The sequence below is a fragment of the Stenella coeruleoalba genome (assembly GCF_951394435.1).
Source record: "Stenella coeruleoalba genome assembly, chromosome: 9".
In the NCBI taxonomy this organism is placed as follows: domain Eukaryota; kingdom Metazoa; phylum Chordata; class Mammalia; order Artiodactyla; family Delphinidae; genus Stenella; species Stenella coeruleoalba.
The window spans coordinates 20396232-20418286 of record NC_137155.1 but is presented as its reverse complement, the minus strand read 5'-3'; the positions used below and the strand labels follow the sequence as shown (position 1 = coordinate 20418286).

General features: G+C 33.9%; 1 protein-coding gene and 1 long non-coding RNA gene across 5 annotated transcripts in view; one reads left to right on the top strand and one right to left on the bottom strand.

The window, feature by feature from the left end:
* Positions 1 to 22055, bottom strand: part of PTPN12 (protein tyrosine phosphatase non-receptor type 12) — an 86458-nt gene that overhangs the window by 16466 nt on the left and 47937 nt on the right. For all 3 annotated transcript variants that reach the window (XM_079932433.1, XM_079932434.1, XM_079932435.1), the window contains exons 7-12: positions 21125 to 21184; positions 19167 to 19309; positions 16333 to 16399; positions 13562 to 13639; positions 13362 to 13460; positions 6729 to 6814 (exon numbers count right to left, since the gene is read on the bottom strand). In XM_079932433.1, the coding sequence (XP_079788559.1) occupies positions 6729 to 6814; positions 13362 to 13460; positions 13562 to 13639; positions 16333 to 16399; positions 19167 to 19309; positions 21125 to 21184 (533 nt within the window). The remainder of the gene's footprint in view (positions 1 to 6728; positions 6815 to 13361; positions 13461 to 13561; positions 13640 to 16332; positions 16400 to 19166; positions 19310 to 21124; positions 21185 to 22055) is intronic.
* Positions 1 to 22055, top strand: part of LOC307192027 — an 88285-nt gene that overhangs the window by 63819 nt on the left and 2411 nt on the right. For both annotated transcript variants that reach the window (XR_013829919.1, XR_013829920.1), the window contains 2 exons: positions 900 to 976; positions 3547 to 4979. This is a non-coding gene — a long non-coding RNA (uncharacterized lncRNA). The remainder of the gene's footprint in view (positions 1 to 899; positions 977 to 3546; positions 4980 to 22055) is intronic.

The window sequence follows — 22055 nt, the reverse complement described above, 5'->3', positions numbered from 1 at the left end:
CTGAGTATGTCGGCTATCTCCCACGTGGTATTAACATTGAATGTTCTCAATTAATGTCTCAATTTGATCGCTATCAACTTCAACTGGTCTACCTGACCGTGGAGCATCGTCCAGCGAGAAATCTCCAGCACGAAACTTCGCAAACCACTTTTGAAACATTCAATCAGTCACAGCACCTTCTCCATATACTGCACAAATCTTTTTTTGCATTTCAGTTGCGTTTTTACCTTTCTTGAAATAATAAAGCATAATATGCCAAAAATGTTGCTTTTTTTCTTCCATCTTCAATATTAAAATGGCTACACAAAAATTCACCAATTTTGATAAGTCTTTTTTAAATGCACACTGATATGACAGCTGTCACAATACAGTCTAACAAAATTGTTTCGAATGAAGTTAAAGATAACTAAGTGCTACTAGAACCATCTTATGGAAAAAACCAAACGAACCTTTTGGCCAGCCCTATACATCCATGATACTATCACCACACTGAAGGTAATAAACATATCCATCACCTCCAAAAGTTTCCTTGTATCCCTTTGTGGTTCTTTTTGTTACTCAAATTTAACTCATAATTACACTAACAGACTTTCCCCTTATCCTTCCTTAATCTAACGCTTGTTGAAATAAGGCTTAATAAATACACTTTTATAGTACTTTCAATATGCACAAAAATTATAAGCCCCATCACAAAGAAATATATGTTACATACTGACTTTCCACTATGGTATTCAGCATTAATATTTTCACGAGGTATTCTGATGGAAAAAAATTCCACTGATGATAATGACTTGCATCATTCTTATTGTAAATATTGTTCTTAATTTCATCTGTCCTGAGGAATGCACTTTTTACTTCTCAAAAACAAAACAAAACATTCAGGACCTACCACTTGCTAGGTATTACACCAGTACCAGAAGACAGAACAATGAACACAACAGTTTGGGTCCCAAAGGAGTAAAATAAGGCTAAAAAGGTAAGTTGGAGACATACTGTGAAGGCCCAGAATTTCACGGTAAGAAGTTTGGTCTTTATAATATAGAAATATTACATTTAATTGGTGTGACAAAGTCTTAAAACGAGTAACTCTATAACTTTTGTTTCAAATTGATGTTTTATAGAAACTCAGAAAATTATTTTCCCTATAATAAATTAGGCTGGATTCAATATGAGATGGAAAGATTATAGAGGTGAAGGAAATGACAACCAAAATATTAGAACATAACATTCTAAAAACAAAAAACCTTCACTACTACCCTTTCTTCTAGAGAGTTAATACTATATAATGAAGAGTATTGGACTAGAAGGTAACAGATGTGTGTTCTTAGTTGAACTCTGCTAGTCTATGCAGGTCAACACCTTTGAGAACTAGCTATATTAACATCCATGTGATCAAGATTACTGTAAAAATCACTGGGTTCACTATATCACTTATCACTTTGACATATCATTGACTATCTACAGAATGAATAAATACATGTGATCTAAAAAAGATGAGAAAACATATATAATAGACACTGTATCAATGCTAATTATTAATTTTCACCAAATGGTATCTCCTAAACACCTTACACTTTGGAGTTGAGGAAGATGATCCACTTGTGTTTAACCTTTATTTCTTGGTTTTATTATGTATTCTAATATCTATCAATAATTTTAAAAATACATCTGAGATTAAAGGTATTTCTAAACAGTGAAAAGGACCAAAATAAGAATTAGAAAAGAAATAAAACACAGAGAGCATAGGAAATTAGAGAAGTACAGTAAGCATGCATAGCAGTGTGTTTTGCCAAAATCTACCCTCATTTATCTTAAAAAAATGCCAATTTGGATAATTCAATTAGAACTTTAAACTTTCAGTAGTCAAATAAATCAATCTTGTCCTTTGTGATTTCCTTTATCCCTTCTATTATATCCCCCTCTACAAGTCTGTCAAACATTAAACTATATTGTATGTTTCAATGATTTGACTTTTTATATTTAATTAATTTAACTATCTGAAGCTTACTTTGGTATGTGGTGTGATATAAAGATCTAAATATATTTTTCCCCTAATGGTTAATAATATGACTTAATAAATAACCCTTTTCTTTTTCCTTGTTTAATATATGTTAAATTAATTCATAACACGATCTATATTTCCTAGTTGCTTATTCAAGTCCATCAACTAACTGGTATGTATGTATGTGTGTGTGTATATATATACACACACACACATATATGCACGCTTTTTTTTTTTTTTGGCCACTACATGCAGCATGCAGGATTGTAGGTCCCTGATCAGGGATTGAACTCATGCCCCCTGCACTGGGAGTGTGGAGTCTTAACCACTGGACTTCCAAGGAAGTCGCAACTGGTATATTCTTATACCACTAACAGATTATTTTTATGTTTATAATGCATTTTATTTATTTGTTTATTTATTTTGGCTGCACTGGGTCTTAGTTGCAACATGCAGGATCTTTTAGTTGTGGCATGTGGGCTCATGGTTGAGGCATGTGGACTCTTAGCTGCGGCATGCATGTGGGACCTAGTTCCCTGGCCAGGAATCAAACCCAGGCCCCCTGCATTGGGAGCATGGAGTCTTACCCACTGGAGCACCAGGGAAGTTCCACTAACAGATTGTTTTAAATATAGTTTTATAATTTTTAAAAGGGTTGGTTCTCACTCATCACTACTTTCATCCTAAGTTTTCTTTGGTATTTTTGTCTCTTGATTCTTACAAGTGAACTTTAACATTATATTGGGAAGTTCAGAGAAGATTCCTTTGGTATTTTGATGAGAACTGCATCAAATTTGAAAACAACTGATATTTTAAATATCACTGAAAAAAGCTAAATTACAGTTAACTTTTCCAACCAAGAACACTTAATTTTTTTCACTAATGCAAATGAATACATTTCTACTTCAGGTTCTACTTTCTACTTATGGTTATTTCCAGGTATTCATATTTTGAAAGGGATCACTTTTAAAATTTTTTCTTCTCCTATTTGGCTGGTCTATAGGACCACTTTCTAGTTTTATTCAACCACTTTGCTCCTCTTTCTTATAAATTAGTCATTTTAAGGAAATACATTTGGTTTTAATGTAATTATTTTTTTAAATCAACAAAAGGAAAATAACATTTCAAAGAAGAAACAAAGGGCTTCCCTGGTGATACAGTGGTTAAGAATCCGCCTGCCAAGCCAGGGGACACGGGTTCGAGCCCTGGTCCAGGACGATCCCACATGCCGCGGAGCAACTAAAGCCCGTGCGCCACAACTACTGAGCGCACATGCTGCAACTACTGAAGCCCATGCGCCTAGAGCCCGTGCTCCAAAACAAGAGAAGCCACCGCAATAAGAAGCCGGCACACCGCAACGAAGAGTAGCCCCGGCTCGCTGCAAAAGCCTGTACACAGCAACGAAGACCCAACACTGGCAAAAATAAATAAATAAATTTATTTAAAAAAAAAAAAAAACAGAAAAAACAGTCAAGTAGAATAATAGCTGTTTTATGTATATGGATTTCTCCCATAACCCAAGTTTCTACTCGCCTTTTTCCCAGGGCCCTGGGTCACCTGAATCCCACCACATCCTGTGCTTGATGAGAGTTCCCGAATGCCTCTATTTGAGCATACCTCAGCTCCTTGTTTTGATCCCAGAAATACCCTCACCTATCCAGGATATTCTAAGTGCCACAGATGTTTAAAAGTCCAGTTCATTCTCCCAGGCAGTCCTTAAAGGAAGTAAATAGATATTCATGCATTTCTGCCAGATATAAAACACTCTCGTTCTTGGCCTATATAATGCCACTGTTTCCTGGTTTTCCTTTATCCCTTGATTGTTCATTTCTTTTTTTTTTTACAGCTTTCTTTTAGTTTGCTCTTCACACATTTTGGTGCTTACCCAGGTTCCCTCCTTGGTACTTTGAGATATTGTACCCAGAATCTGAAAGATCTTATTCATGCCCAAGTCTTCTACATCAGCTATATACAGAGTCCTCAGTATATTTTTTACCTCCAGCCTAGATATCAAAATGTCTAAAACAGAACCACTTTCTTTCTCCAGTCCTATTCCAACTTAAGTTTGTTTGAATTGAGAGGCATTAGAAGCATCAAGTATATTGTTTTTGTCTCTGAAATATTTATAAATTAAGAAAAATTTACTAAGGCATACTTTTGTGTCTCTGTAGTAAATCTGTTGACAGTTTATAGAAATAACTAACAATGTATACTTCCAGAGTGCTGGTGTTAGTGACAAAATATCGAGAATATTATTAGTTTAACAACATATATATTGAAAAGAGAAAATGAAATCTGCTATTCAAAATCTACAATTTGATTTCTTTAAGTATTTATAAACCAGAATCATATGACTGACTACATCTAATACAACAAACATGAGCCTTCCTCTCCAGATCCGTCTCCAAAAACTCCAATGTACTCTAAACAACTGATTAACTTGCTTACTGTAAGCCATACTGAAAAAATAAAGTATACTGTTTTTATCAATCTTATGCTCTTGGGATTTTATTTTCAGTTAACAAAGTATTCTTTGTGGAACACAATAAAATTCTGCCACTTACCTCTATTTCATGAATAAGAAAGAAGATGGACTAAGCATGTAATACAAACTCACACACATATAAAAACTTGAGCACATATCCCGAAATAAAGCCCTGACATAAGCTGAATGAACACTTTTCTGTTAATACTCATTTACTACTTTTTAGAATTATTTTTTCATTTACTGAAGAAAAATAGGAGCCAAACTTTTTTTTTTTTTTGCGGTACGCGGGCCTCTCAGTGTTGTGGCCTCTCCCGTTACAGAGCACAGGCTCCGGACGCACAGGCCCAGTGGCGATGGCTCACGGGCCCAGCCTCTCCGCGGCATGTGGGATCTTTCCCGGACCGGAGCACGAACCTATGTCCCCTGCATCGGCAGGCAGACTCTCAACCACTGCGCCACCAGGGAAGCCCGACCCAAGCTTTTAAAAAGGTATATGAAAAAGGTTTAAAATTCAGAACACTCTACACTCATTTTTTTCCTTCAAAATTAGGAAAAGGCTACCAAGATTTGTAGTTGGAGGTAGATGACCATATAAATCAAAAATATTAGCGTACACTCTGAGGGCCTCTGCCTTGGCTCACTCTGAAAATCCAAATTAAAAGATATCAGTGTAGCAAAAATGTTTCTTAATTTCCTTTAAGGTCATTAGTTTCTTTAGGACTCTACAGAACTGATATGGGAGACAAAAAAAATTAGAGAACTAACAGTTTATAGGTTTTAACTGGCTACCTTCCATAGTAAATACCAAAATGGAAATCAAATAGGAAAGAACTGTTGAGAAGTGTTTTAACATCCTGAGCATTTAAACACTTAGACCTCAACCCACCTATATAGGCTTTCTGATCTCCCTTAGAGAAGTATGCAAAGGCATTCCAGAGACTATAATAGCTACTACATCTTGCCTTAGTTGTAAGCTTTTACTTTTGTAAAGAAGGATCTCATTAAGGTACAGCAACTCAATGCCAAGACACAACCATAGTCACCTCACCCAACTTTATTCAACTTCTATCAAACTTTTAAGGGGAAAAAATTGGTGAATCCTATACAAAGGAAGTCCTACTTTGAGGGAAGGTGAATCAGTTTGGGCAGATCTATGCTCGAGACAAGACACAGTATAAGTCATTCTAACAGTTTTATTACTTATCTTCCACTGTGTCTCCTTTTAAAAATAATTCAGTAACTCAATCTTTTTTTTTTTTTTTGCGGTACGCGGGCCTCTCACTGCTGTGGCCTCTCCCGTTGCGGAGCACAGGCTCCGGACGCGCAGGCCCAGCGGCCATGGCCCACGGGCCCAGCCGCTCCGCGGCATGTGGGATCCCCCCGGACCGGGGCACAAACCCGCGTCCCCCGCATCGGCAGGCGGACTCCCAACCACTGCGCCACCAGGAAAGCCCCCAGTAACTCAATCTTAACTCCACATTGTAATGGGAAAACCAACATTTAGTGAAGACCAAGTATGTGCCAGGTCCTACATGTAGCATTTTCACATACTTTATTTCATTTAATTCTTAGGACAATACTTAAACAAACAAACAAAAAACCCAAGATCAAATAAATTAAGTGGCTTACTCACGACTTCAGAGCTAGTAAGTGGATGAAAAGGATTTGAAACTAAATCATTCTGACTCTATCTATATTCTTTCCATACTACCATCTAACTGACCTAGCTACCCTGAAAGAAAAGAGGGAAAAAGGGGGATAGGAATATATATTGATTTTAACTGTTATAAATGAGAGCTTGGTATGAAAGTAAGAAAATCTAGAAAGAAATAAACTCAGCTTTGCCAGTGATATTTTTAAACATCTTCACATAACCTCTTTAACAGGCATACAATTTTTGACAATCATATTACCTGTTCAGTCATTAGAAAACTGAAATAAATCTTAGGAATAGCTAAAATTTTAGTTGTACCACATACCAAAAGATGAGCTATAGTCAATTCATGGTTATGCTCACTGTTCTGGTATAGTATACTACTGAAATTTTATCTAAATTGAAAAGAATTTTTTACAGTACACCATTAAAAAAGTCAGTTGCCATACATATGCTACATACTAAACAAAAGAATGATAAGAAAACTTATAAAATAAAACTAAGAAATATTCAGAATTTTTTTGTTTTATGTAACAATGAGTAAAAGATAAGTATCCTTTCAAAGAAAATGTGACGTACAATACCTGCGGGTCCTTGGTGGTTTTGGAGGGGGAGAATCTTGTTTGTCAGGATCTATGGAGCTGACCATATTTTCAGTGTTAATTTCATTCTGCCAAGAAAAAAAAATGCTTCATTAAAGTTAGGGGAAAAATAATTTTCCTTCCTCATGTTTCAAATAAATTGTTATTGGGCTTGTGAATTTTTAAAACAATGCTAATTTTGCCAAATAATAAAATAGGTGTTATGTCCTCTACATTTAAGCCCGAAAAAACAATATCAAAAAAACAGTCCATATCCAGTTACCAAGAAAATCAACCGTGTCGAGCAGCATTTCAACATATTTCAAATGCTACTGTTAAGAAACAGATTTCCCAAGAAAATAAAGATCCAAGATGATCTTTTTTTCAGGCATTACTACCACTAGATTCGTAATGTGCACATAGGGGGAAAAAAACCAAGGTAAGTCTTATATCCTTCACCTTTCCCAGACTTTTTTGAGACTCCTGTTGCTACCTACTACTTTAAAAGGGATGATCCTGAGTCAATACAGTTCTTATACAACCTATAAGAACCTCAGGTTGTATTTAGGATTGTGAATAGAGGAGATGTGAAATTATTATATAAAACATTGTCTTGAATTAGTTTCAGCCTCAGAAAGTACCTCATTTTTATATAGCTAGGCTATGTCAATTCTGGGCCAGAAGACAAGAAGGTTTTCACCCTTGCCTACATCTCAGATAATTTTACGAAAAAAGCCATCTTTGCATATACGATAATCAATTAAGGAACTCTGAAACTGTAGTTGACTTTTTTTTTTTTTTAAGTCACAAGACACTTCTACCATATCCATCATGGCATCTTCTTTGTCTATATAACTGTTTCTTGCCAGTGTCCTTTTCTACTAAGTACTCCCAACAATAGAAAACAGAGACCTCAAGTTCACAGCAATTTTTAATGGACCCTGTTTCCTAATATCAGATGCATTAGAAGTGTCTTACACATCTTACTATGCATCTTGTTCTGACCAAAACAAGAGTTACATTATGAGACTAAAAGCCTGCATCCTTAATTACAGCTGCCTATCAAATCGGAGGCATCTGTTGCAGGGATATCTGCTATAGATAGGATAACCACATAATTCATTGTCCATATCAGGGCTTTTACACCTAGACAACAAGTATAAACTGGTTTTGCCTCGAGTAAATCAGGACTTTGTTATCACACTTTTAGATCCTCAGATATTACCAGAATTTAAAGACTACTCTCATCATAAAGATTCCTCTCACATATTAGTGATTCATGTGCTTATTTCTATTAATTAAACAATCATATTCCCATAATAACACTCATTAATATTTTTGTACCAAAATCTATAAATATTCTTATTAAGTAGGTTAAAGAAAGATTAGTGAACCATATGAAACTGCTTCGACTGAACTGTTGTTTCTAACCTACAAAAACACATCAATTTTTTACAATTTCAACATAAACAGCCTCATGTCACGTCAAGTCAGGTTTTGCTGCCAAATACCAAACGCACACACACAGACACACACACACACAAACCAACGGTAGGTTTTCAGTGCATTTTATATTTTGGGACAGAGGTAAGGCATTGTGGATCTATATGTGAAAGGCAATGAACAGTAAGCACTGGAAAGGATACAAAAATGTAAAGGACATAGCCCTTAACTTCAAGAACTGTACAGTCATCAAACAAAAAAGTGAAAGGGTAATAATAAAACCATAAAATGGTAAAATCAGTACAATGAAGCTATGAAATCAGAGAAAGGAGATGTTATAGGTGAGAATATTAAGAATATACTTGGGAAAATATTAAGAAGTTGAAAACATTAAGGTAGCATGTCGAATGGCATTAAGGGGTGGATAAGACACTGACAAATAAAAGAGAACAGAGGATGGAAGTATGGAACAGGGAGAGAAAGTAAGGGTATTTTAAGCAAATGACTGCATGTGACAAAGGAAAGAAGGTGTCATGATGATTCCTCATTCTGGGTGAATGAAAGCTATTAACAGAAAGGGACAAAACAGGAAAAGAACTTCTGGGGGAGGTAAGATTTTTGAGCATGTTGAATTTCATATGATTAAAGGAATCCATGTGGTAATGCAGAACTACAACTCAGAGAGCCACTGCCCCCACACAGCATGAACAAAACCTCCTAGTCACTGGACTTGAGAATAAAACAATGTTCTTCTTAGATTCCTAGTTTTTACCTACAATAATGTTTGCTGTACTTTTATATCTTCTGATCCTCTTATATGTACAGCTTTTGTCCCCACACTTGTCCTAATATATACAGCTCTTTGGCTGCTTCTATTACCACTTAAAACAATCACCAACTTTTGAAGTTGAAAGGAATTTTAGAAATTAAAGAAGCTACTGGAGATTAGGTTCTAGTGTATTCTCTTGTTTAAAGCAGAGCTTGCTAAAGCTATTCTTTTTAAACTTTCGACCACCTTTACCCATTTTGCTAAAGTGTATTAATATTTTTTGTGTATTAATATTTCCACATAACAGCTTTATCAAGGGCCACAAAAGAAAAAAATCAGAACCTAATTATCAAATATATAAGGATATATTATCAGCTGCAGAACAAAATAAATACTAAAACAAGGTGCTTTAAAAAAACTTTACATTGGAAAAAAATTCAGAGTTCAGTAATATCACATCTAAAATGTACAACACAAGCATAACAGAAGGACCATAACACAAACTATTGTTGCTGTTAATCACCCTAGAACTGAAAATCCTGGTGTAAACTGGTGGTAGTATCTTTTATATACAAGATAAAAAGGCATGTGCGCATACCTTAGAGATGCTTGCTTACTGAGGTGTTTCTAAATCCCAAGTCAAATGCTACTGGATTCCAAAATAAATTTTCTCTTTACATCTTCTACTCTGAGAAGTGATTTTAGTTGTAAATACCTCTAACAAATAACATTTATCATAGAGTCATATTGCTGATTAGCATTTCAAACTAAAATCTCTACAAAAATAATTTTGAGACATAGAGCTTTAAGAGCTTTTTTAAAAGTTCCTTAACTTTACTTCTAAATTAAGTTGTCAGAGAAATAATAAATGGAGATTTATGATTGTTTTTCAGAGCATAGGTTCAGAAAGATAAGTAAGATATTTCAAATCATTTTACTCAACCACACAGCTCTAAGATAATTTTCCCCAAATTTTTAGATCCTACATTTTCTCTAACTGGGATTTATGGTTTCTAACCATATATAAACATGTTATAAAAACAGTCATTTATATTTTAAAGTACCTAGAAAATAAGATTTCTTAAGAGGAAAACATTAAGAAGTTATCTAGAATGATACGCTATCTTTTATCCTATCCACTTGTCCTTCCACGTTTTTATCCGTTCATCCATTGAGATATATAGTACCAGACATTATGGTACACAACCTCTGGCAAAATATTTATTCTCATAAAATATAGTTTTTCAGAATGGATTCTATAGAAAATTGTTTTTCCCTTTTGCAAAATAGGAAAAAACATCTTGTACAAATGGCAAATTCAGCAGTCATCATGTCAGCTTTAACAAAACACAAGGACATAACCTAATATTTTAAGTTCAGTTAGCATGCAAACATGTAGTGTGTGGCTCCTATATAACCAGGCAATGAGATAAGAAAGTAGGATTGAAGTAACCACTATCTGCTATTGGATGCTATTTCATCTAATCTCATATAATGTATGATTTTTCTTGTATTCCTTAGGGATTTGTAAACCTTTGACCTATTAGAAAAAATCTATAACAAAAATGTAACTGTAGTGTGGAGTTCAGGCTAGTAAAAAGGAAGTTTAATTTTACGAATAAAACCTAAAAAAAAGAAAAATCAGGTAATGAGAAAAATGAAGATGATAGAGTAATGCAATATTTTTCACACTTTTTTGGAAATATAGTTAAAACCTTTAAAAATACAACAGTGAACATTGCCTTAAAATTTTTTTCTAGCAAAGGCAACAAAAGCAAATTTAAACAAGTGGTATTATCACACTAAAAAGCTTCTGCATAGCAAAGGAAACCTCAAGAAAATGAAAAGGCAACCTACTAAATGGGAAAAAATATTCGCATATCATGTATCTGATAAGGGGTTAATATCCAAAAAAATATAAGGAACTCATATAATTCAGTAGCCAAAAAAAAAAAACACAAGTCGATTAAAAAGTGAGAAGATCATTTGAATAGACATTTTTCCAAAAAGACATGCAGATGGCCAACAGGAACATGAAAAGGTGTGCAACATTACTAGCCTTCAGCGAAATGCAAATCAAAACCACAATGAGACCTCACACCTGTCAAAATGGCTATTATCAAAAAGACAAGAAAAAAGTGTTGAAGAGGATGTAAAGAAAAGGGAACCTTTGTCTATTGTTGGTGGAAATGCAAATTGGTGCAGCCACTATACAAAACAGCATGGAGGTTCCTCAAAAAATTAAAAATAGAACTACCATATGATCCAGCAATTCCATTTATGCATATTTATCTGAAGAAAACAAAAACTCTAACTCTAACTGAAGATAAAAAACGCTAACTAAAGATAGAAAGATAGATGTACCCCCATGTTCACTGCAGCATCATTTACAACCCAACTGTGCACTGATGAACAGATAAAGAAAATGTGGTATTAAAAAAAAAAAGAAAAGAAAATGTAGTGTGTACACACACACACACACACACACACACACACACACACACACAGGAATATTATTCAGCCATAAAAAAGAATAAAACCTTGCCATTTACAACAACATGAATGGAACTTGAGGGCATTACGTCAAGTGAACTAAGTCAGAGAAAAGACAAATGTTGTATGAACTCATATGTGGAATCAAAAAACAAAAAACGGAACTCATAGATACAGAGAACAGACTGGTGCTTGCCAGAGGTGGTGGTGGCGGTGGGGCCCAAAGTGGGTGAAACAGGCTCAAAAGTTGCAAACTTCCAGTTATAAAATAAGTAAGTCACAGGCTATAATGTACAGTTTGGTGACTGTAGTTAATAATACTGTATTTTATATTTGAAGATTCCTAAGAGAGTAAATCTTAAAAGTTCTCCCCACAAAAAAAAAAAAATTCTGTAACTATGTATGATGATGGATGTTAACTAGACTTACTGTAGTGATAACTGCACAATATATGCAAATATTGAATCACTATGTTGTACACCTGAAAGTAACATGTTACATGTCAATTATATCTCCATAAAAATTAATTAAAATTTTTTCTAGCTGATTCACTTTGCTGTACAGCAGAAACACAACATTGTAAAGCAACTATACTCCAATAGAAATTAATTTAAAAAAAAAAATTTTTCTATACATTAAAAAATTTTTTCACTTCTAGAAATAAGGAAATGGTATAACTCTGAAGCATAAGAACCTTAACTTTGAAATTAATATTGCATTTATGGAAAAAAACAGAAGTATTTTTCAATTAAAGGTTAAAGAAAAAGTAGTCTATTTAGCTTTTGAAATACTAAAGGAGTCTCAATTTAGATAAAATTACACACAGTAGTATATAAGCATTCTATTCTATATTATAAAATATTTGGCTTCATTGAGCACAGGTTATAACAGGCTTTAGTTAAACTAAAGGGAAAAGAGAGATCATAATATGAGGCATAGTTGTAAAATGATTTCTATGTTAACAAGGGAAATAAGAATGAGGTCACATATGAATCTTAAAAATCTGAAACTATCACCTGTCTAATAAAGGAAATACACTGTCCCAAAAACCCATGGATTAATATTAGATTATTTTAACACACTGAGGTAAGCATTTGGTTAACAAATCTCTCATTTGTAACACCAAGAAATTTCAAATAGCCTTGGAAATTACCAAAACCATACAAAGGGGAAAAAGGAAAACAGTGGTTATAAATTTTGCCACTAATTTCCTCATTTTACTTCAGTTATTGAGGCTAAATTGGTTTATCATGTGATAGTCATCTTAGATTCAATAATAAAGATGTAAAGAAATTCATCCAAAAAAACAGGCTGATACCTTCAAGGATAAGACGATATAGAGAGGAAATAAGAGAAATACTTTAAAAAGAGGCAGAAATGAGAACACTGTGAGAAAAGAGTATTTTTGTCAGGTCAAAAGTTTGAATATCCAATAAATTCTAACGCTAAAATGACAGTGAAGTAAAACAAGCCCCAAAGGGACCTAATTATGGTCCTATATTTCTACATGATTAAAAAGCTCGTACAAAATAATGACAAAGCTTTATATCATCATGACCAAGAACAAAACAAAATTCATGTAGAATCAACTTAGAATTACTTTGGTTGGATGGAAGGGGAGAGAGGAAAATGCAGTTAATTTGTTAAAAGTAATTTACACTTGAAACAATATTGAATTATATAACTTTTGACTGAGATCTACATTCATAACTATATTTTACTTAGAATATTATTTAACTTGTAGTGGAGTCATTATATATCCATCACAATAGAGATTCAAAGAGGAAGAAGGAAAGGAGTTAAAAAATCAAAGTTAAAAAAAAATAATAACTAACGGATATTCTCAGATAAAACACAAGATGGCAATTAAAAAGCTAAATATCTCATCTTGGTTAAAAGTTTTCTAAAATTAATAGGTGAAGAATACCTACCACTCCATCAGCAATTTTCTGGGCTCCATGAATTTCATATAGTTGTAGCTGTTTTTCAAACAGTTGGGCGATAGCTCTATGAACAAGCTCATACTGCTCCTATTAGGGAGATGAAATGATAAACAAGGGGAAAGACATTAAAAAAAAATAAGAAGGCATTTATAAAAATATAGTTTATAAAGTGAAACAAAAAACTATACCTTAGTTTGTACTGCAGAATGCCTCTGTGTTCTCATTTCTTGTATTAAGTTGAAAACATTAAATTCCTCTGGTATTTTCTAAAACAAAGAATTTAAAACATGAACTGTGGACAACTGTTCAGAAAAAACAGTAAAATAGTCTTCAACTCAGCTTTTCACACAGACCTTATATACGTGCTGGGTAACTAAATTTATTGAGCACTATCTATCATGCATCAGAGACTGTGCTTAGTCAAGAACGAATCTTGACACTCAGCACTCAAGCTAGTGAGCTAGATACGTGAACAAATAAATGTCCAGCCAACGTATGGTTGCCGTACAGTGGGAATAAACATGCTGTGACTAACACTGGTGTGTGAGTGAAAAGTGAAATATACATAAGCATGGCGGATTAAATGTATAATCTATTTGGGGAATTGAGAAGCTTGATGTAGATAAAACTGACTAAAAGACTGAAAGAAGGAGAGCAATTCAAAGGAGGAGAAAAAATAAGGCTACTTGGCATCAGACTGCAAACATAATAGAGTCTGAACGCATTCTAGAGGCCAGTGTTTCCTGGGCTGGCTACATAATGACCAGCTAAGAGAGCTACATCTCTGGAGACTGTGAAACATCCTAGACAATTCGTTTGCACATCTGGAATTATAACTACTGCAACAGGCAACCATGACAAGGGCAGATCTGATATTCGGGTAACTTTTGTAGCAGGGAAGATGACAGAGTGAAAAGCGGAGAAACCGGTGGAGGCTTACTGAAGCAGTCCAAAAAAACAGAAAGGTAGATTTAAGGCACATTTCTGAGGCAGAATTACTAGAACTTGGTGATCAACAAGAATATTTTGGAGTGATAAATAAGACAGAAGAGTTAAACATGATTTCCAGATTCACTGCTTGGGAGTCTTTATATACACCAGAAGATTTTTATATCATTTCCTAAACTAAGGCTTAAGATTATATTTATGTTATGTCAAACTCAATCAAATGGGGACTGTGTTCAAAATACACAACTTTTGAAATGACAAGATGTTTGTTTGCTAGTATTCAACCAAATGCCTCTTGCCCCCCCAATTTTTTTTTTTTTTGTGGTACGCGGGCCTCTCACTGTTGTGGCCTCTCCCGTTGCGGAGCACAGGCTCCGGACGCGCAGGCTCAGCGGCCATGGCTCACGGGCCCAGCCGCTTCGCGGCATGTGGGATCTTCCCGGACCGGGGCACGAACCCGTGTCCCCTGCATCGGCAGGCGGACTCTCAACCACTGCGCCACCAGGGAAGCCCCCCCAATTTTAATCTTTGACTTTTATGTTAAAATGTATTAAAATCTAGCATTTTTATTCACTTAAAAATTTTCATACAAGTGTTAGGAGATGATTTGTTTAGGGGGAATACAAAAATGAAATTTAACAGAGGGCTTTTTGAAAAACTGTTTAAAATTTAAATACTCCGGGGCTTCCCTGGTGGCACAGTGGTTGGGAGGCCACCTGCCAATGCAGGGGACACAGGTTTGAGCCCTGGTCTGGGAAGATCCCACGTGCCACACAGCAACTAAGCCCGTGCACCACAACTACTGAGCCTGCACTCTAGAGCCCGCAAGCCACAACTGCTGAGCCTGTGCTCTAGAGCCCACAAGCCACAACTACTGAAGCCCGCGTGCCTAGAGCCCGTGCTCCACAACAAGAGAAGCCACTGCAATGAGAAGCCCGCGCACTGCAACGCAGAGGAGCCCCCACTCACTGCAACTAGAGAAAGCCCACGTGCAGGAATGAAAACCCAATGCAGCCAAAAGTAAATAAATAAATAAATTTTAAAAACAATTAAATATTCCCTAAGCAAAAGTGAAAAATGGAACGAAGGCAGGGAAAAAAAGAATAGAAGGAAGAAAGAAGGAAAAAGAAACTAAATATTTTATTATTCCTATTTTATATGACATAGATTGACAAATTCATAGAAACTATAAAGCTATGAAGAATAAAAGCTTCTCCCTAATGTACAGAAAATAAACATACTATAGAACCGGCAAATAAACCAAATCTACATACAATGAGGAGACTTGTGCTTTTCAAATCTGTAATGAGGGCTATGTCTTTATATTCTCAATAGTATTAAACCCAATTTCTTGGAAATAGTACTGGTAGCAACAATAATACCAGGGATAGTAAGAGAAACAAACACTAAATTTAGCACTTGCTACATGTCACACATAGTACTGAGGAACTTTACAAACTTTCTCAAGAACTTATTTAATTCTTTGAGTTATTAACATTATGATTCCCATTTTCAGATAAAGAAATTGTGGCACAATGAGATTAAGTAAATCGACCAAGATCCCACAGCTAGTAAATGAGAGAGCCAGAGTTTTAATCTGGGACGTTTGGCTGCAGTTATTAGCATTCTTAACCACCATATTATATAATGTTTCCAGTTAGGCATAAATATTTACTGAATTGATTATACTTATACATAGAATACATATAAAAGGCAACAAGAGTGCTGTATTTGGAAAAGTCAATGCAGAGTTTACATGCCTAATGTAGGTATTAATTCATCCAGAACAAATGGATGACAATATGTTTATCTTGCTGCCCAGTGTATTACCTCAAGGTAATATGCATCATTTATACCTTTCACTGCCTTTATCTCTTACATAGCAAAGCTACTTCTAAAAAAGTAACATATGTATAACAAAACATATGCTATAATTTACTGCAATTAATTATCAAGTTTGAAAATCATAACAGATCAACTAGATATAATGATACATAAAAATTATTCTTACCCCAGCTTTCAGTAAATTCCACGTATAATCTATGGCACAAATGGCACCTGTTCTTCCACAGCCTGCACTATAGATATAAAATTTGAAAAAACAATTTGATTTTTGTGGTAAAAGAACCGTTAAATACATGTGGGTGGACATGTTAATATTCAGAAGCAAAAAATCATTTAAGAAATCTGACAAAATTCTACTTATTTAGTAAACAAACTACAACTTAAAGAGTGTGCATGGCAAACATCCTTAACATTAAGATTTATATCTTGTTTTCATTTAATTTAAGGAACTTCCAAAAGTAACTCACAGAATACCTAGAAGCCTTCACTTTGAAAGTCTGTCTGCCTCAGAAAACCTTGTCTAGCTAACAAAATACCTTGCAGATATAAATTTATACTATGTTCTAGATGGTTCTGGTGCTTTAGATTAGAGGAGAAAACTACATCATTTCAATTGCAAAAGGTATAGGAAAGATGAAGAATGCTACAAGCCCTAGAAACTGGTTTGAACACCAGCAGTGATTTCACCAAAGAAACAAAAGCCACTAATGCTCTCTAATCTCCTGAAAAACTAATAGAACCTGGAGAATGTAAAGTAAAATACCACAGGTTAGTTATTTTAAAATATGACAGAAATACTTTAAAGCAACTGATTTTCAGCTAGAGGGAGGCATATGCACTTAAGTATTGAGAATCACCATGAGTAATTAAAGATGTTACTGACATCACTAGAATAATTTTAGGCAGAAAAAAAGTTGGGCAGCACTTTAATGTGTATTTTGAAACTTTTAGAAGTATCAGCAGTTTGTTAAACATGTAATCTAAGAATTCCTGATAAAGTACATTATAAGCAACTTAGTATGGTTTTTAAAAAGGTCTTAAAAATAAACATTAATAATATTAATTTTAAACCACTGATGTATTTGTCAATTCCACACATCAGAATGTTTCTAAAATTTTGGAGTTAACAGTTACTAGGGCTAAATGATATACATTTAAAACTTGATGGTTAAAAGTGTGATATTACAGAGACACAGAAAACCAGATCAATGCAACACAACAGAAAATTCAGAAACAGATTTGAGTATATTCAAGTATTTATTACATAATGGTGGATTCTCCAATTAAAGCGGAAAGACTAGACCATTCAATAAATAGTACAGGGAAAGTTAAAGCAAAAATTAGATTCTTACCCTTTATCTTAATCACAGAAATATTCCAGATGCATTAAAAATATAATGTTTAAAAAAACCTACAACTGTATTTTTACGCACTACTGTGTTAGGGAAGGACTTTCTAAGCATATGTCAATGTACACAAATCGTTAATGAAGATATTCACAATTATGTATGGTAAAACACAGGCAGAATAAAAACCATGAAAAACCAGAGCACTTACAACATGACTACACATTAACATCTTCAACATATAAAGATATATAAAGAATTCATAATGTATAATTACTGAGATGAAAATCACTGGCAAAGTAAACAAACAAGCAATCACAAAAGAATATAAATGACCAAGAAAAAAAAAAGCTTGCCTGTCACACTGACACTGAAACAAAAAGATAAAAGTATTGGGAAAAATATGGGGAAATGGGCATTCCCACAAACAAACCAGCAGTGGTATGCTTAATTATAATGAGCATCGAATTTATGGATAACAAATTTTTAAATATATACTAAAGGTATGAAAAGGTTCATGTCCTTTAACTTAGAAATCCCACTTTTAGATATCTATTCTAATGAATTACAGATGTGTTCAACGATTTCACCATAAGATTGGCCACTGGATATTTAAATTGTTGTTTAAAATAGCTGAAAATGAATGGGGTAATAAATGAAATGCCAAGAAATGGAGGTTAAATATAAAATACAGTGCAGTCATAATGTATTCCAGAAGAAAATTTATATGACTTAGAAAGATGTACATAATATATGAAATGGGGAAACATTCTTAAAAAAAAAATACTATACACACATTGAAAGCACATACACTAAAATTTTAACAGTGGTCATCTCTAGTGGGATTGTGAGTGACTTCTTCCTTTTATGTTTGTGCTATCTAAGTCACTACAGTAACCATACTAGTTTGGTTCAAAAATATTAAATGATCAATTTATTTTTTAAAGGAAAATCTTCCTATCAAATTGGATTTATGAACTATGTACATTGACTGGACAATATTAATAGAACAGGAAATAATTTCAACTAACTTGTAAAGAAGTTAAGCCAAAGCAATTTCTTTATCTTTTAATTCTATAATTAAATAGATCTTTTTAACCAGTTAACTACTTAATTAAAAAGTCAACTAACCACAGAATTAACTACAGAAAAATAATTTTAATTAACCAGATTGTTAACTTATTCCCGCATCTCCATCAGCAAGCCACCTTTCTGGCCCATAAATAAAAAGAAGCCCTTTCACTTCACTAATATAAGGCATCACAATCCAACCACATGGCTAAGAAAACTACCTTTGGTGTTCCATCTCCACTAATATCTTTTAACTAATTAACCAGTAAATCTCTGAGTCTGAAAAATTTCATTCATTGATGCTTTTTATAACAAATGTGAATGAGATATAAGTCACTTAAAAAGATAAACTGTAGTTTTATAAGTACTATGGTTTTAAATTTTTTAGAAGCATTGACCGTAAAATAAAAATTAAGAGAAGAAAAGCTGCCTCAGGATTCAAATAGCTTTTACTATTTGGAAACCCATTAATGACCTATCTAATGAAATTCCAAAATTTAGGTTTCAAAATATCATACATTACCCATATTATAATGCCACCTATATTTCAAAGTATTTAAATATTTAGAAAATTTTTCTGTACCTGCAATGAATACAAATAGGCACATCTTCATGTTCTTGGTATTTCCTCATTAAGCTTATCATGTCCAGAATAGAATCAAATGATGAGGGAACATCATGGTCTGGCCAGTTCACATAATGAAACTGATATAGCCTACGAGATTCCTTCAAGAATAACAGAAATTCAGCCATTATGAAGATACACTTGCAAATTTTAAAGCATACAGAAAAGCTGCAAATCTCACTTTACTGCCATTTCTAAGAGATGTAATTCATATTTAGCACTCCCTTAAAAAAATGATAGCCTACATTTATCATGTATAAAGTATTGATCTAAGGGCTTCACATGTAACAATTTACTTAATCCCCATGTAACACCATGGGGAAGGTATTGTTAATACTATCCTCATTTTATAGGTAAGGAAATTGAGACAGAAAGAATAACATGCACAATGTTTCACAGCAAGTGACAGATATGGGATCTGAAAGCAGGCAGTCTTACTTCCTAAACCTACACTTTAACCATTATACTATGTATACTACTTAATTAATCTACAGTATTAAATGGATGAGCAATATACTATAAGCATTGTTTTAGAATCTATTGTAATCAGAAGACTAATAGACTATTTAAACCAAAAAGAAAATTAGAAACGAACTTGTCCAAACCCAAACCTACTCAAATTATGGTGTGGGCTGCCACCCATCTCCCTACCCTTTCAAGGGATCTGTGAGTTTCACACTATTTTTATAATAATACTAAGGTATTATTTGCCATTTTCATTCTCATTCTCTCATGAGTATCCAGCAGAGTCTTCTCAAGGCTATATGATTTAGGATGATGTCATCACTTGGAAAGGTAATGGAATGTCTGCTTGTATATTCATGCTTTTAAAAAAACTTCTCAGTTTTAATTTCAAATATAGTAAATATTAAAAGATATAACCCACAGAAACAAGAGCTCTTTGGAATCTTCAACAGTTTTTAAAAATGTAAGAGTCCTGACATCAGAATGTTTTGAGAATGGCTATTCTGGTGTTTAATAGAAAGAGCACCGCTTGGAATTCAGGTAAAACTGTATTCAAATTCTACTTCTGCCATTAACTGAATAACTTCAGGTAAGCTACCTAACTTCTCAAAGATTCTTTATCTTCATCTATGGGCAACAGAGATAACAGTACCTACCACTATGAAGCTAGGAGGATTGAAATGCGTGATACAATACTGAAATTCAGTAAGGTATCTATAATTAATATTATAGATTTAAAAATAGCAGCCAAATGATAATAATTGACTCAACTAAAGGGAAATGATTAGTCAGGTCAAGGGTTGCTAAGAGTACTGGAACCATGTCTACTTATAAACAGGAAGGAGTTGTTAAGTATGCTTACAATGCACTGTTTGGGGAAGAATGATGAGTGTCATGGCCAAGCTTAATTACTTATAGTGATTTAAAATTTAAGATAATAAAAACAGAGAAATTGAGGAAGAATTGATAGGCATTCTCTAATGTCTATCAGATTTTTCTTTGATTCCTTCCTGGAGAAATTATCATTTTATATAGCTCTGAAACTGAAGTCATGGGCCTCCAGTGAAAACAAGTTATATCTAAATGAAGACTTAGCGTTAATAGTGGCTTGTCTCTTTCTAAAAAATTGTAAACTAGTAAAAGTGGGTAATAATTATGTAAATAATACTATAATCTGTTTACTGCAATAGAGGAAAAATATTTGCAGCACAGAAACCAACTATTCCAAATACAGTAAATTTATTTTAGGGAAAGTTGTTCTAAGTAAGTAATTATATTAACTTTAACTGATAAAACATAAGGCTCAAAATGTAACTAATGTAAATGTAACTATATAACTAAAAAAATCAACAAACCTCCTTAACTATGTAAGGTAAGATAGTATACTATTTATATATATCCTCTCTTTAAAAACTATCCTTAGAAACTATCTCTAAATGGAAAATACTTACATTTTGAAATTCAAGTAAGAGTGTCCTAATGAAGTAGTCTGTTCTTGCTTGTTCAGCTTCCTAAGTAAAGGGAAACGATTGTGAGTCAGTAGAACATTAAAACAAAAACATACACACCAAAACAAACAATAACCTCATATTTAAAGTCCACCATATGCAATTAATCTTTAAAATTCCAGGTATGCCTGATAATTATAAAAACAACAATTCTAGAAGTCATCAATTTGTTTATCTAGGTTTTATTTATTTATTTATTTATAAACAGAAGTGTCTGTTAACCAATTACTTAGCTAGGAGTCTATCATCCAACAAAATATTTGCAAAGTGACAACCATCCCCAGAATCATGTAACAGAAATAACACCTACAAACAAAATGTCACTCCTTAGTACCTACAAACATCTTCAACCATTTTATCTTTCCATTAAGCTTGATTTTCTCTACCTAACACTCAACTCTGAATTAACTGGATGCCAAATGTGGAAGGAAAAGGATGCACTCACAAAATCCCAAATTATTTTTTTGGCTGATGACAACATAATCACTTTAAAAGTCTCTTACTATCATTTGTCAATATATTAGAAAGCTAACTATTCTTTTTGCTTTTTTAATTAAAACTACAGACAGGGTAGGACAGCGACTGTCAAGAACAACAGGGTATGCTGCTTTATTAATTAAAAAAAATTCAGTATTATTCCTGCTTTAATTTTTTAAACCATAGTAATTTATTTTGAACTTTTCAAATAACATTGCAGGGGGACTTCCCTGGTGGTCCGATGGGTAAGACTCCAAGCTCCCAATGCAGGGGGCCCAGGTTCAATCCCTGGTCAGGGAACTAGATCCCGCATGCATGCTGCAGCTAAGAAGTCTGCATGCCACAACTAAGAAGCCTGCATGATGCAATGAAGGTCCCACGTGCCTCAACTAAGACC